The sequence below is a fragment of the Mya arenaria genome, chromosome 10 (genome assembly GCF_026914265.1).
Source record: "Mya arenaria isolate MELC-2E11 chromosome 10, ASM2691426v1".
NCBI lineage: Eukaryota > Metazoa > Mollusca > Bivalvia > Myida > Myidae > Mya > Mya arenaria.
The window spans coordinates 43,459,988-43,475,344 of record NC_069131.1 but is presented as its reverse complement, the minus strand read 5'-3'; the positions used below and the strand labels follow the sequence as shown (position 1 = coordinate 43,475,344).

The 15,357-nt window shown below is 35.0% G+C and overlaps 1 protein-coding gene across 7 annotated transcripts in view; it reads left to right on the top strand.

Moving 5' to 3' along the window:
• LOC128204272 (myosin-IIIb-like) overlaps positions 1 to 11,898 on the top strand; it is an 87,253-nt gene extending 75,355 nt beyond the window's left edge. For 6 of the 7 annotated variants that reach the window (XM_052905680.1, XM_052905677.1, XM_052905679.1 and 3 more), the window contains 6 exons: positions 2,297 to 2,455; positions 2,777 to 2,969; positions 4,259 to 4,356; positions 6,717 to 6,852; positions 9,774 to 9,863; positions 10,275 to 11,898. In XM_052905680.1, coding sequence (XP_052761640.1) covers positions 2,297 to 2,455; positions 2,777 to 2,969; positions 4,259 to 4,356; positions 6,717 to 6,852; positions 9,774 to 9,863; positions 10,275 to 10,435 — 837 coding nt within the window. In that variant the 3' untranslated portion in view covers positions 10,436 to 11,898. The remainder of the gene's footprint in view (positions 1 to 2,296; positions 2,456 to 2,776; positions 2,970 to 4,258; positions 4,357 to 6,716; positions 6,853 to 9,773; positions 9,864 to 10,274) is intronic. The other variant, XM_052905682.1, reaches the window with a different exon arrangement.
• Positions 11,899 to 15,357: the final 3,459 nt, after the last annotated feature.

The following is a 15,357-nucleotide window of genomic DNA, read 5'->3' as shown; positions in this document are numbered from 1 at the left end:
TATTTGATTTTTAGCTCTACTACATGCAATGGTAATGTGTACGTAGTATGTGCGTCAGTGTGTCTTTAAAAAATTGCTTGTGAACACGATACAGTCTTCAGTTTTAATTTTATTTCGATGAAACTTGTACAGTATTTAGATATCCATTAGAGCTCGGTTGCTTTTGAAAACCAGCCAGATCTGTCCATGCATGCCTAGATTATGGGTCTTGAAAATATGAAAAAATGCTTTTTTAGCTAAGTCTATTTTTAGCCAAGTCTACATGAGTGAAGTCTATTTTTAGCCAAGTTTACATGTAAAGTCACAATTGCTTGTGAATGTTTGTTCAAATTATGCCCCCGGGGTCATTACTGGCCACGCCCCCGGGTTCATTACTGGCCACGCCCCCGGGTTCACAGGTTTGGTATACTTAAATTTGGAAATGTTAACAACCTTTTTGTCTGAAACAGCTATGCAGATCCTTGCTATTTTGAACAAGGCTTAATTAAGTGGTCTACTACCATGGTTGTTCAAATTATGCCCCTTGGGTCAAAACTGGCACTGCCATGGGGGTCACAAGTTTCCGAAAGACTTATTTAAGAAATATTTTCAAAATCTTCTTGTTTCAAACCACAAGGCCCATATGTTTGATATTTCTTGTGGAGCATCATATGATGACAGTCTAGCAAAACATTTGAAATTGAGCAAAAGCTGGTCCCACCCCTTTGACTTCCTTTTTATTTTTTAAAGCTACATCAATGAAATTTTGACCATGTGTACAGTTTTGCAAACAAGCGTCAATGTTGTCCTCGGATGTCCTTGACTTTGACCATTTGACCAACTTTTTTTATTTTTAAAGCTACAGAAATGGAATTTTGACCATGAGTACAGTTTTGAAAGCAAATGTTTTTTACCCTCAGATTACCTTTACTTGGCACATATTAAAGTAGTTCATGCAACTAATCTGCTTACAAAACTTTCTGTCCTCAGATGTTGAAAATGCAGCGTTTTCAGCTAACCCAAACACAAAAAGTGAACTATATATTTGTTGCCTATTACTCATACGTACATGCTCTGGATTGAAAATGACCACAAGAGCCATGCCAGTAGAACATAGGCCCTCTTGGGCCTATTGTTATATAACTTTATAAATTATATTACATAAAATTATACATAGATACCGGTATATTTTCAACTCTTGGGCTGTTGAGTGAGACTCCTCTTCCATGGTGCTGGAATATTGATTTCCAGCACTGGTCACATGACAGAAACACTTGTCTAGTATGCAAGACGTTATGAACAATATTTGTAATGTCATATATTATTGGTTAAAGAATGTCATGGTAATCCATTCAGACTGCAGTATTGAATGAATGGTGATATCATTACCCATATCATTAGGGCTTGAATTTAGCTTATTTTGATACTCGCAAATTTCTGCAAGTGCTGAAATTTTCAACTCGCAAAACCAGACACTCACTCTTTTTTTTTAAGGCAAATCTTTGTTTTTGCTAGGAAAAATATATTGTGCGTGGAAAACAATGATTTAAGGTATAGTTTAATTGTTTTAATGAATTATCATGTAACTGTACATTAAACGATATCATCATATATGTAACACTGACCAATCAGGCCAGTCTTGGTCTGTGCAAAATATTTTGAAAATGTTCCTTTTGTCATCTGTGTTGATGGTCAATTTAATGTTCAACCCCTCTTCCACTTCTAAACATTTTAATGGACGGATTTTTTTCATTTTGGCTTCTTTTTGGGAACTGATTGATCATCGTTATCAGCGATTTTATATCAACACGCGTAAAAAATCTTTTTGCTTGTCATCATTATACAGACTGTGTCTCGATACGATTATCACTAAATACCGCCGCCAAAACTGGAACGAATTTGAAAGACCAGTTTACAAACCTATATAGTAACGAGTACCTGCCACATAGTAACAATTAAGTACCTGCCTGTGCGCATAACGCTAATCTATGTCATCAATTTTTGTGTGTTTATCCGAAAACGAAAGTAGGCATTTCTAAAATTAGTTTTATAACCAGTGTGCAGGAATTGATCACTGATTATGTACGTATCTATTTCAAGGATTGCATATTTTCTGCAAATTTTGAACTCACAATTTTTTGCGAGTGTATATAAATTCAACTGGCATTTTTTCAATTTTGACTCGCATTTTGCGAGTGTGCAAGTGCTAAATTCGAGCCCTGCATATCATGTTATATAGTATGAACAGCAAGTTTTCTCTAAATAAAAGACTAGTCAAATGAAAATACTTATAATTAACAAGCTGAACAAATTTCAGGGTTTACAGTTAACAAAGGAACCAGATGGGAGTGTGTCAGCCATGCGCTTGGGCAAGAATGATGTGATTGTTCAGGGGTACAGGGATCCGGCCAACCATTGTTTGTCCGGAGAAGTTATTGTCCGAGAGGGAAGACTACCATATGAACAGTCTGTTAAGGTCTGTATTTTATACTCACAAGTCATTTAATTTTTCCTGTTAGGAAACTATTTTAGTCTTTGTCAGCCACTACAGGAATCTAGCAAATCATCGCCTATCTAGGGAAGTTATAGTGCTGGAGGGCAAGCTCCCCTTAAAGCTGGTTTGAATATAAGTCCATGCTTGTTTCTGCAGTGCTTATGATAAAAGTATGTCTGTTGTCAATATTTTGTTCTCCATTTTACCAGTTTCAGTAAAAAGTTGATGTATTTACCCAGGACCATGAATCTAGACAATCTAAGCAGTTACCAGTTATCTACACTACTTTGATCTTAAATGCAGATATTTGACATGGAGGAATACAAGAGCCACATCGGCCTATATCTACGTGCAGGCAATCTCGACACTGAACGACTCCAACAGTTGGCCATCACCAGTCTCTCATTTCTACATGAGGGTGGAGGGCCGAGGGACACACCTTGTTGGCTCTGCCTTGTGTCTGTACCTGCCCTGGAGGCCATGACAGACCCTGAAGGTAAGACTTCCTACTAGATGGTACTAGCCTCTATCCTACACGAGGGTGGGGGGTCCTGGGACACTCCCTGTTGGCTCTGCCTGGTGTCTGTGTACCCCGTAGAGGCCATGACAGACCCTGAAGGTAAGACCTACTACATGTTACCAGTATCTCATACTATACCAGGGTGGAGGGCCCTGGGACACGCCTGGCTGGCTCTGCCTGGTGTCTGTACCCGCCACAGAGGCCATGACAGACCCCGATGGTAGGACTTCCTACTAGATGTTACCAGCCTTTTATCCTACAAGAGGTTGGAGGGCCCATGGCCACGTCCCTGGATGCCATGACAGACCCTGATGGTAGGACTTCCAACTAGATGTTACCAGTATCTTATATACCCTGGTGTCTATACCTGGTTAGGAGCCATGACAGACCCTGAAGAAGTGGGTTTTGTATAATGCTGAATATTAATTTTGTTGAATTGGTTTGCATCTCTTATCACCTATAAAAAATATAGTCGAAACTTGATGGCTCGATATTCTAGGGACGGGCCAAAGTACTTCGAGCCATGAGAATATTGAGCCAAGCTGGATTGCTTACAAAATGTTATTTTTTCATTTGTTACATAAAGTCTTATTAACCTCGTTTGTTATTGGCTATGCTATCTCCTCAAGAGAAGGAAGAGTATTTATTGGGCATAGTTACGCACCCTAAATTTCGTAATATGACTTATTCGATTATTAGAAAATATCATTTTATTTTTATATTTATAATAAAAATATATTTATGCGAAAACAAGCAATTGTAAACAGTGGGTAACACAAACATAGCTTAAAAGTTATATCAAAATGCATAGTAATTTAGGGATGGATAACAATTAGAGACAGAACTTAAAGCGATGGTATGTTTATTCAAACTGTTAAACCATTTAAATTCGATAATAATTATTATTAATAATCAGTCAAGCAATTTTAATCGATTAGCGCCTTGTGCTAAATGAAGCCAATCAAACAAATCAAGGTGTGAGATTCTTAACTGAACCCGCAAAAATGACATCGACCCAAGCAAACAAATCAAAGTGTGAAATTCTTGTTTGGGACCGCGAAAACGACTTCGAGCGTGGAAAAATATCGACCCTAAAAATATCGAGCCATCTGATCGAAATTTATATGAACAAAGAGTAAATAAAAATTGGTCCTTTTAATTTGGTTCGAGCCATGAGATATCGAGCCAACGAGTTTCAACTGTATTTTCAACTCAGTGCAAGAATTGGGGGTGACGCTATATTGAACCATTTTTTTTCAACCCAGTACGGCGTGATGTCCAGGCCAAGTTTGTGCAGCTATCATTGGCAGACCACCAAGAAAAAGAAGCAGAGAAACAGATGTTAAAGGAGGTTGCTGACAGGGTTGGGCTGAATTTAGTTCATATTTTATTCACATGTGCTAAGATTATAAGTGTCCTCCATGGCTGAGAGTGTTAGGGTGTTTTGCGGAAACGAGGTTTACAGAGTTTCCGCAAAACACGCTGCGCGAGGGTCTGGATGACACGAGCTCTTACACGAGCGGCTATGGTAGATGCTTTTTCTCCCACCTCAGCTAAACAAAATTAAGTAAAAATGTATTTTTTGCTGGAACTCTTTTGTGCTTAGTGAAAATAATTGCGTACGGATATGCAATAATTCGTGGTTGTCATGGATATGCGCGCAGTGATTTAGATTATGTTAATAGTCAAAACGGTCTTGAAATAGTTCTAATGAGAGTGAAGAAATATTTCTTGAAAGGTGCGTGAAAACTGTTTTATGGTGACATTTGAAGCGAGAAATAATTAATTAGTGTTCTAAATATTGCCACAAGACAAGGTTTCCATGATGCTACAGACGACAGTCTTCAACAAGGGAGGTAATAACATTGTGTTGACCATTGAAAAGGAGTTCCATACGGGCATTTTATCTACGCCCGTGGGCAAGATAATAATTTCTAGCATGGTTAAATTATTGGATCTACTTACCTGAGGTGGGAGAAAATTATTTTTTGTAACAAAAATGTTTTATTTTTCATTGGTCAGTTTGCTGTGGAAAGTTTTGTATCCCTAGTCTTTTTTAATCGATTGTCTTGCATTTTGATTAAATATCCAGAACTTTTTGTAGATCTATTCCAAATTTAAAAATTGAATGCATCAATAGGGTTAAATTGTCAATATGATTCCCTTGATCAGTTCATAGCTATTTGTTAAAAATGGTAATGTTAAAATAATTTGTTTTATAATTGTTGTAAAAAATCTGATGTGTTTAACTAACTTAAAATTAAGAATCGACGCAATGTACCTGATAAACAAACATGTGGTACCAGGTGACCCCATATTTAATTGGTATCATTGGAAAAACGGAGAAAAGGAATGTATAAAAAAGATACCTGAAACAACATACCGTAACAAACAAGAAGATTTGGTTTTGAAATACCTGAAACTTTGTAACAAACAAGAAGATTTGGTTTTGAAATACCTGAAACAACATAACAAACAAGTAGAATTAGTTTTGAAAGGTATGAGAGATGAAAAATTCAATTGAAATAAGGAGCAATGATATGAACTGTAATATATGTTTTACTTTTATGGTTTTCAGAGAAATATAGACTTTAATCAGTGAAATAACAACTGTTGATATTTTCACTACAAACTAAGGAATGAAAATAACAACTTTAAAAAACACTTTTAAAATCAATTGGATGTACTTCCCTTCGATCAAAACTGAGAACCTTGCTGTTAAACAGAAAAATGATTTCAAAAATAATATTTTGATATTAAAAAAGCTTGAATGAGTTTAAATTAAGTAAAAAAAAATTGGAAATAACAATTTTTTTAGAGATATGGAAATCCTATTTATCAGATGTTTTCTTGAAACTGTATTCTTTTGTAAAGCATAAATGCAAACAAAAAAATGTGCTCCAACATAAATCCTGTGTTATATCACCTATTTAAAATATTTTCCAACTGTCTGATTTGTAGTATGATCTTCCTTCAAAGTCAATGAATATACTAAAATAAATAATAATAAATAAATAATCTGAAACACGTCAAATGTCAATTACAAAGCTGTTGTTGACTCACTCTTCAGCTGGAAAACAACCCATCTACAAGGGAATCAGACTGATCTCTGACAGTGGGAGTGATTGACAACAATGAAACAAACTTGGAAAACTGTTTTTGATACATCGTTAATCCACATTTGTTTGTTAACAAATTTGTTTTTTCAAATATTTTATTCAGTAACTGGCAACCAGTGTAATTTAGTTATATTTATTAATATGAATTCATGTGCTGTTCAATTGAATTTGTTTTGTATATGTACTTTCATTATTTGAAACATAAATGCATTAATCAAGGTCTGTTGTTAAATGATGATGAAATGATTGAAGTTTGAAGTGAAACATGAGTAAATAATAAACTTCAAAAAAAATCTCTGTTTGCACAAGCTGGTGTAGGACTGCCAGTCTAAGTCATCAGCTCATCAGATCATTACTTTGTGTGATACTAACTGAAATCAACAAATAGCCTCTATGTTTAATGCATTTAGGATTATTTAATTTGGATTAGTATGAATTACCTCATAATTGATGACAAAATTATATGAGGTCACCAAACATCAACATTTATCATTATTATTAATGGAGTTATCAGGGAAATAGTTTATTTGTGTGACAGATTCCTTAAATGAAGCGTAATGCAACCTGATGATGTAACAGTATGTGCATGCTTTTCTCTGTATAGACACATCGTAGCTGGTCCAAGTTGAACACTAGGGAAAGCCACCAGAAGAGAGAGCCACTGAGAAAGTCACGGATACAGATTAAACAGCAGGGGGAGAACATTCAGGACCGTATGGAGTATAGCTGGCAGGAAGAAGGTAGTGCTGGGTTGAAATTTACTTGTTATGTTAGATTTGCATGTTTTGAGGAAAATTATCGGGGAAATATCATACATTTTGATAAAACGGATTAAACAGCAAGGGTTGTTTATTTTCCCTTTACTAAAACATCAAATCGGCATTTGGAAGGCAGCGTCTGGATGCCAAACTAATACTTTAGCAAAGTAACTTTTTTAGTATTGGCAAGATTGCCTCCCTACTAGCCAGGCTACATGCCTGAACTGTGGAATTGTCCAATTGTTAAACACTTAGTTATAAATAAATCAAAACACAGTTTGTAGTCAGGTTTTCTCAAAATAGTATCAGTACTGATAGGAGAAAGTTAAAGAAAAGGATTGGGAATTTGGAGTTTGGACTGCAGGAGGAGGGTAGCGTGTATTTAGGTTGTTCTTAAAGTGAATCGGTCATGGTTTGTAAAATGCACTTTTTTTTAATTACAAAATAAAGTACAGCAAATAATAAGGAGTGTTTAAACAAAAATAACAAAAGCTGGAACCCTTCAGCATATGTTGATATTTGCTCAAATATCGTGTTTGAAGACCACAATTTTAGCGTTTAAAACGTGATTGAAAATTAATAACGGCTGTGGTGTTGTGTGATTGGTTGATTGACTTTATCACGTGATGTTATCATTGTATCCTTAACAGCTCAACATATCCACCAGTTTTGTTAGTCCCGATGGCTGTGTGAACTAGCTGGCTGTTTTCTCATTTTTTTCTTGACTCTAAAACCCCAATATTTTTTATGCCCCCTAAGGTGGGCATATTAAAATCGCACAGTCCGTCCGTCCGTCGGTCTCAGTAACTCCTGTCCGGGCGGTAACTTTCCCTTGTATGGACAGATTTTAAAATAACTTGCCACATGTGTTCGACATACCAAGACAACGTGTCATGTGCAAGACCCGTGTCCCTACCTCTAAGGTCAAGGTCACACTTAGTGTTTATTCACAATGGAATGCTGCATATAAATACATAAGAGTATAGGTTGTGGTGTCCGGGCTGTAATTTTCTCTCGTATGGACAGATTTCAAAATAACTTGCCACATGTGTCTGACATAACAAGACAATATGTCGTGTGCAAGACCCGTGTCCCTACCTCTAAGGTCAAGGTCACACTTAGTGTTTATTCACAATGGAATGCTGCATATAAGTACATAAGAGTATAGGTTCCCGTGTCCGACTGTAACTTTCTCTTGTATGGACAGATTTCAAAATAACTTGCCACATGTGTTTGACATACCAAGACAATGTGTCGCGTGCAAGACCCGTGTCCCTACCTCTAAGGTCAAAGTCACACTTAGGTGTTTATTCACAATGGAATGCTGCATATAAGGACACAGAGTATAGGTTGTCGTGTCTGGGCTGTAACTTTCTCTTGTATGGACAGATTAAAAATAAATTGCCACATGTGTTTGACATACCAAGAAAATGTGTCGCATGCAAGACCCGTGTCCCTACCTCTAAGATCAAGGTCACACTTAGATGTCTAATCCCAATTGAATGCTGCATATAAGGACATAGAGTATAGGTTGTCGTGTCTGGGTTGTAACTTTCTCTTGTATGAACAGATTTTAAAATGACTTGCCACATGTGTTCGACATACCACGGTGACGTGTCACGTGCAAGACCCGTGTCCCTACCTCTAAGATCAAGGTCACACTTAGGTGTCTATTCACAATGGAATGCTGTATATAAGGACACAGAGTATAGGTTGTCGTGTCCGGGCTGTAACTTTCTCTTGTATGGACAGATTTTAGAATGACTTTCCACATGTGTTCGACATACCATGACGACATGTCGCGTGCAAACCTGTGTCCCTACCTCTAAGGTCAAGGTCACACTTCGGTGTCTATTCACAATGGAATGCTGCATATAAGGACATAGAGTATAGGTTGTCGTGTCCGGGCTGTAACTTTTTCTTGTATGGACAGATTTTAAAATAACTTGCCATATGTGTTTGACATACCAAGATGATGTGTCGCGTGCAACACCCGTGTCCCTACCTCTAAGGTGAAAGATACACTTAGTGTTTATTCACAATGGAATGCTGAATATAAGGACATAAGAGTGTAGGTTGTCAAGTATGGGTGGTATTTTTTTATGTTCAGTGGCAATTTAAAATAAATTGCCATATGTATTTGACACATAAAGGCAAGATCAACTTTTCATGTACTGAGCTTGTTCATAGGTCAATGTCACATTTGGGGGCATTCGACACATACTGTGACAGCTCTTGTTTTATGCTATAACTGAATTTTTTCTGCAATTTCGATATCATAGAGTAAAATTATAATAAAATAAGTGTTTTCAGATGCATTACCGGGAAAACTAATTTTTGCTCCAAAAACATGAGCGAGTCTCTTTAAACTTTAACCATGGTAAACATGTTGCTAGAGATTACATGTACATGTAAGGCAGGGCAAGGCCCACAACTCTGGCTTTGATAGTGCATTTGGTGTTTGCTGTGTGTCACTCTTGTTAGCTTGTGTGTCATGGGTGATTGCATCTAGATGATAATTAAACCTTGACTGTAGATCAAAAACAGTTAAGGATATTCACATGAATCTTCATTCATATAATTATACACTTTGAAAATATACATACATATAACTAGTCTCATACCTCGGGCTATTTAAAAATAGTTTTTGAATTATGTACTTTTGTTGACTTGTGTAGAAAAGACAGAGGGTTCAGCACAAAACAGACAGAACTTCTACTTTTATATGTAATTATGTCAGTCTGGCTTCAGAACTTGTTCTACTTTTATATGGAGTTACGTCCTTCTGGCGCCAGAACTTCTACTTTTACATGGAGTTATGTCTGTCTTGCAACGAGCCCTCTAAACAAGGGTTGCCAACTGCTTCTATTGCTCAGGTTTAAAAATGCTCATGCATTTTCTAGGTGGGAAGGGGAGACAAATGAACCTGTCAGATCTTCAGGAAGAAGATGATATTGAATCTCTGTGCCCAGCACCACGGAGACAAGGCGCAGGTATAACAGATTGTCGTTACATTCATATTAATATACCTTTAATATTAAATGATGGGATCATCAAATAAGTGATGCATCTGATTAGCAGAATTCTAGTTTACATGACTTTTTTTTTAAGAGAAAGCTGAGTAATTGCACTAGCCTTGATGTCATCTCCTGCAGCATTTGAGTCAATCATGATTTTTTTTATTCAATATATTTCAGGTGTTGGGTTTTGTGAGGGAAGTGTGGCCTTGCATACCAGGCCACTCTCCCCTCCCAGGGTAATGACTCATTTTCACAGTTCATGTTATATTTAACTATGCTATGGTTTAGGGTTACATCAGGCAGCATGGCCAGTTTACCAGTGGGACTTTCCCCACCCAGCATAACAATTCACTTTCACATTAAAATTTAGCTGGTATTTTCAAGGTGCAGGGTTTGGCCTGGGCAGTGTGGCCAATAGTGCGCTGTACCAAGGTGCTACTCCATCCCCACGTAAGGACTGGGCAAAGATCAAGGTCACACTGAAGCAGGAGAAAACTGCTGAGGCTGAAGAAATACAGAGGGCAAAAGCTGTGCCGAGGAACTAATTAATTTGAATTATTGTGTTTTGTAAAAAAATAAACTTTTCCATAATTTTGTGTAGCTTGAAAACGCAATTTATAGGGGTGATATTTGGCATCTGTTGCATCATCAAAACTTTGAGCAGACAATAACTTAAATATTTATTATCCAATCATGATAAAATGTGTTGACGATATTTGTTGGCAAAATGACTTGTGAGGTAAATCGCTTAAAAAATAAATTTATTCTGCTTGTACATTACGAAGTAGTAGTTTTATGTCTTGTGCAAATAAGAAGTTAAGTATTTATTATTCAATCATCATGAAACTTTGTGACAGTGTCTGCGGCCATAATATCTGCAAAAAATTATCGCAGGATAAATCACATCAGGAATGGCAGAGTAATGCCCCTTTTATATTTTATATTAAGAAGGTTTTTTCTTGTTCAGACAATTATTAATTGCCTATTCATGATAAAACTTGGTAAAATCATGACTGTCATGATTGTCTTTAAAAACAAAACAAATTAAACTCTTTAAGAGAAGAAAAATGTATAAATATTCCCAACATAAAATAAGTGAGCTTAACTTGATCCTGTAATTAGGATTGTTGAGAAACTGGGGCTAGTGTTTGCAGCCAGTGTAAAATCATATATATTACAATTTCAATGTATTTTAATTGTATTGTTGCTTAATAGCCAGACATTTCATTACCATATTATAACTTTGTTCATTTTACAGAATTCTGATTTTGACCTAAGTTTTAGGTATTGCATTTTTTTTACTGAAGCAGTGCATACATGCCATATTTTCTGGAGACCATTCATGGGAATTTGTTCAAAAGGCTGAAAATTCAGGGGGATTTTGGTTGTATTCAGGAGGATTTTTTTTTAGCAGGTCTAAGTTGGCAAAGTATTTTTAGACGCAAGTATGAAAAAATGTATTCACATATCGTTTGCTTTGAAAACCTCTTAACTTTTTCATGATACAGAATTATTTTATTCATGATTTATCATATTCTTATGATACACTGTCATGTCATACTGTAATGCCACTTGCAGAACAAAATATGTTTTCGAGACAATTAAATTAAATTTTCCTTCCTCCAAAGTCTTTTAAAAAATTGTGCTTAATTCTATCAGCATGATGACTTTCAGACAATAAGAAAATAGAATAAATATTATTAATTTCTTCCTTCCAAAATAGTAATATTTCTTTGCCTTTGATAATTACTACAAATTAATTGATCACTTTTTGTAAGTTTCCTTTTGGCATTTCACCCTTGTGGAGTTGTTTCTTTACATTCAGTTTCACTCACATACTTTGGTTTCACTTACTTTGTCATTATTGCCTGATGTAAAATTTCTAAAAAAAAAAATAAAAAATTATAAACTTCGGGGGATTTTTATCTCCAGTGCCATGTATAATTCTACTTATTATGCAAACCTTTGTTAGAGATTTTGTTATAATAAATGAATTATGAATATGGTCTATACTTATATTATGTTTATAAGTAATTGGTGCTTATACAGTCGAACCTCGTTATGTCGACCTTTTCGGGGCCTAGTGAAAAAAGTTGAGATAACGAAAAGTCGACTCATCCGAATTACATAAAATATCACCAATCCCAACACGTTTGAGTTGGATTGTCCGATGTTTATATCCACAATTAAACGGTCTTGTTAAATATTTTCGTCGTGAAAACAGCAAACTCATTATTGAAAAATAAAGTGAAACAAAAGAAGAATTATTTGTGTCAAATTAATTTCTTTTACGTTTATGGATCACACAAAACACATATAAAACCACAATTGCATACATTTGTACATTGTAAGATTTTATACCGGGTCCTTCTCTGAATTGGTCGACCAGAGCAGATGGAACTAACATTTGACATTTTGAGGTTATTATTTCTGTTCCCATTCGGGATTGATATCTAATCAATAAAATATTCATGTTTTATACAATACCAAAGAGCTTGAGCAATTAATTTTTTAATACATAAACAAATAACTTTAATTATTTGCACTTACATTGACACGCACGGTATTTTGCGACATGCCGCAAACCGTCATGAATATTTTCACACCTACGTCTCGGTTACCAATATATTGTAAATTGTTTAATCTTATTCTTGAATCAGGGAAAGTGCCTGATCTCTGGTGTACTGGCGTCATTTTACCTATTTACAAAAATAAAGGTGATGTAAATAACCCAGATAATTATAGAGGTATTACAATTTTAAGTTGTTTGGGAAAGCTTTTTACTTCAGTTTTAAAAAACAGAAATAATCTTCTTTCTAGAAGACAGTGGTTTATTAGCAGAGGAACAGGCAGGTTTTCGTAAAAGTTATGGTACTATTGATCATATTTTTTCCATGAAAATGTTGATTGATTTTTATTTGTCTAAACGTAAGAGACTGTACTGTGCTTTTGTTGATTATAGAAAAGCTTTTGATAGCATCGAAAGAACTGCACTTTGGAGAAAATTGTTAAGCCATAATATTGATGGTAATGTTCTAAGAGTAATATATAATATTTATGCAAAAGCTAAGTCATGTGTCAAAGTTAATAATGTTTTATCTGATACATTTTGTAGTTTCATAGGTGTCCGGCAAGGGGAAAATCTTTCCCCTATATTGTTTTCTATATTTCTAAATGATTTAGTCTCGTATATGTCTAGTCAGTGTGAAGGTCTTGACTTTCTTTCAAGTCAAATTCATGAACAATTGAGTGATAATGATGTTGATGTATTCTTGAAGTTATATTTACTTTTGTAGGCAGATGATACTGTTGTTTTTGCTGAAAGTCAAACTGCTCTTCAACAGGCGCTTAATTGTATGCAAGATTATTGTGTTTTATGGCATTTGCATGTTAATACTGATAAGACTAAAGTTGTAATTTTTTCACGAGGTAAATTGAGAAATAAGCCTGTTTTCTACTTAAACAATGCTCTATTAGAGACAGTAGATGATTTTAGTTATCTTGGTGTAATGTTCAATTATAATGGTAAGTTTGGCAAAACTAAGAAACATTTGACTGATCAAGCACGTAAAGCTATGTTTAGTGTTATGACTAAAGTTAAGATACTTTGTTTACCTGTTGATATTCAACTACAGTTATTTGATTGTATGTTGAGTCCTATTTTATTATATGGGTCTGAGGTTTGGGGATATGAGAATATTGCTATTATATCTCAATTTCAACTCAAATTTTACAAATATATGTTACAATTAAAAATGTCCACACCCACCTTTATGGTGTTGGGTGAGTTGGGAGCTTGTCCTATTGAAAACGAAGTTTATTCCAGTATGTTGAATTTTTGGGGTAGATTAGTTAGTGGTAATAAAGATAGAATTAGTTCAATTTTGTATCGAACTATGTATAATTTACATGAAAAGGGTATTCTACATTGTGAATGGATTGTCAAAATTAAAAATATTCTAGATAACATTGGATGTTCAGAGTATTGGATTATGCAGAGTATACCTAATTTAAATTATTTTAAAAATAAAGTGAAATCTGCATTGTATGATCAATATCTACAAAACTGGCATAGCAGTGTTTATGATTCTCCTAAATGTTTGAACTATAGGATTTATAAAATTGAAATGAAACTGGAGAATTATCTGCAATGTTTGCCAAAAAACTTGGCTATTGATCTTTGTAGATTTAGATGCCTAAATTTTAATTTACCTATTGAAAAAGGTCGTTTCTATGGCATTGAAAGAGGAAAAAGACTGCTCACTGTGTGATAGACAAGAACTAGGAGACGAATTTCATTATATTTTTAATTGTAATCACTTTATTAATGAAAGACGTAAATATGTTAATCATAACTTCTATAGATATCCAAATATTTTAAACTATAAAAATTTAATGTGTAGTTATGATAAAAATACATTGATAAAGCTTGCACTCTTTGCAAAAATAATAATGCTGAATTTTATTTGAATCATCTTCCTTAATTTTATTCTAAAATACTTTTCATGATATGCTGATATGTTTGTTTGTTTTGTTTTTATTGCTGTTCATCTTCATATTTATATTTTTTCTTGCTGTTGTATGTTTTGATACATGTTTTTGTTACCTCTCATGCCCATGTGGGCCAAGAGTATGAATAAAACTTGAAACGATCTACAGTTCGACATAAAGAACATAGAAAATGTGTGAAATTCGACCACTGGGACTGAAAAACGAGGTCGACATAGCGAAAAAGTCGTGATAAAAAATCGACACAAACAGATTTATTTTATATAGAATAAGAAGGAATAAATTCGGGACTGAAAGTCGACATAACCAGAAAGTCGACTTATCCAACGTTGACATAGCGAGGTTCGACTGTACTTTTCTTCAAGAATGATTTTGTATGCAAGATTTTTTTTTCATCTTTTACAGAAACAGCACAGACTTGTAAAATCATGGTTTAGGTCCGTGGAATCGGTCATATTTTGAGAAAATGCTCATTTGTTAGAAATAGTCTATTTCAAACAGTGACATAATTTGACTCTTTCAAATGGTATATTGTTGTTATTGATGAGTTAAAGGCTTTTACAGGCTTACAGATTGGGACCAATAAACATCCTTCAGAGGGCAATACAGATTAGGACCAATAAACATCTATCAGAGGGCAATGCAGATTAGGACCAGTAAACATCCATCAGAGGGCAATACAGATTGGGACCAATAAACATCCCTCAGAGGGCAATATAGATTAGAACCAGTAAACATCAAGCCGAGGGCAATACTAATTAGGACCAATAAACAGCCATCAGAGGGAAATACAGATTGGGACCAATTAACAACCATCAGAGGGCAATACAGACTAGGACCAATACACATCCATCAGAGGGCAATACAGGTTTGGACCAATAAGCAGTCATCAGAGGGCAATACAGATTAAGACCAATAAACTGCCATCAGGGGCAATACAGATTGGGACTAATTAACA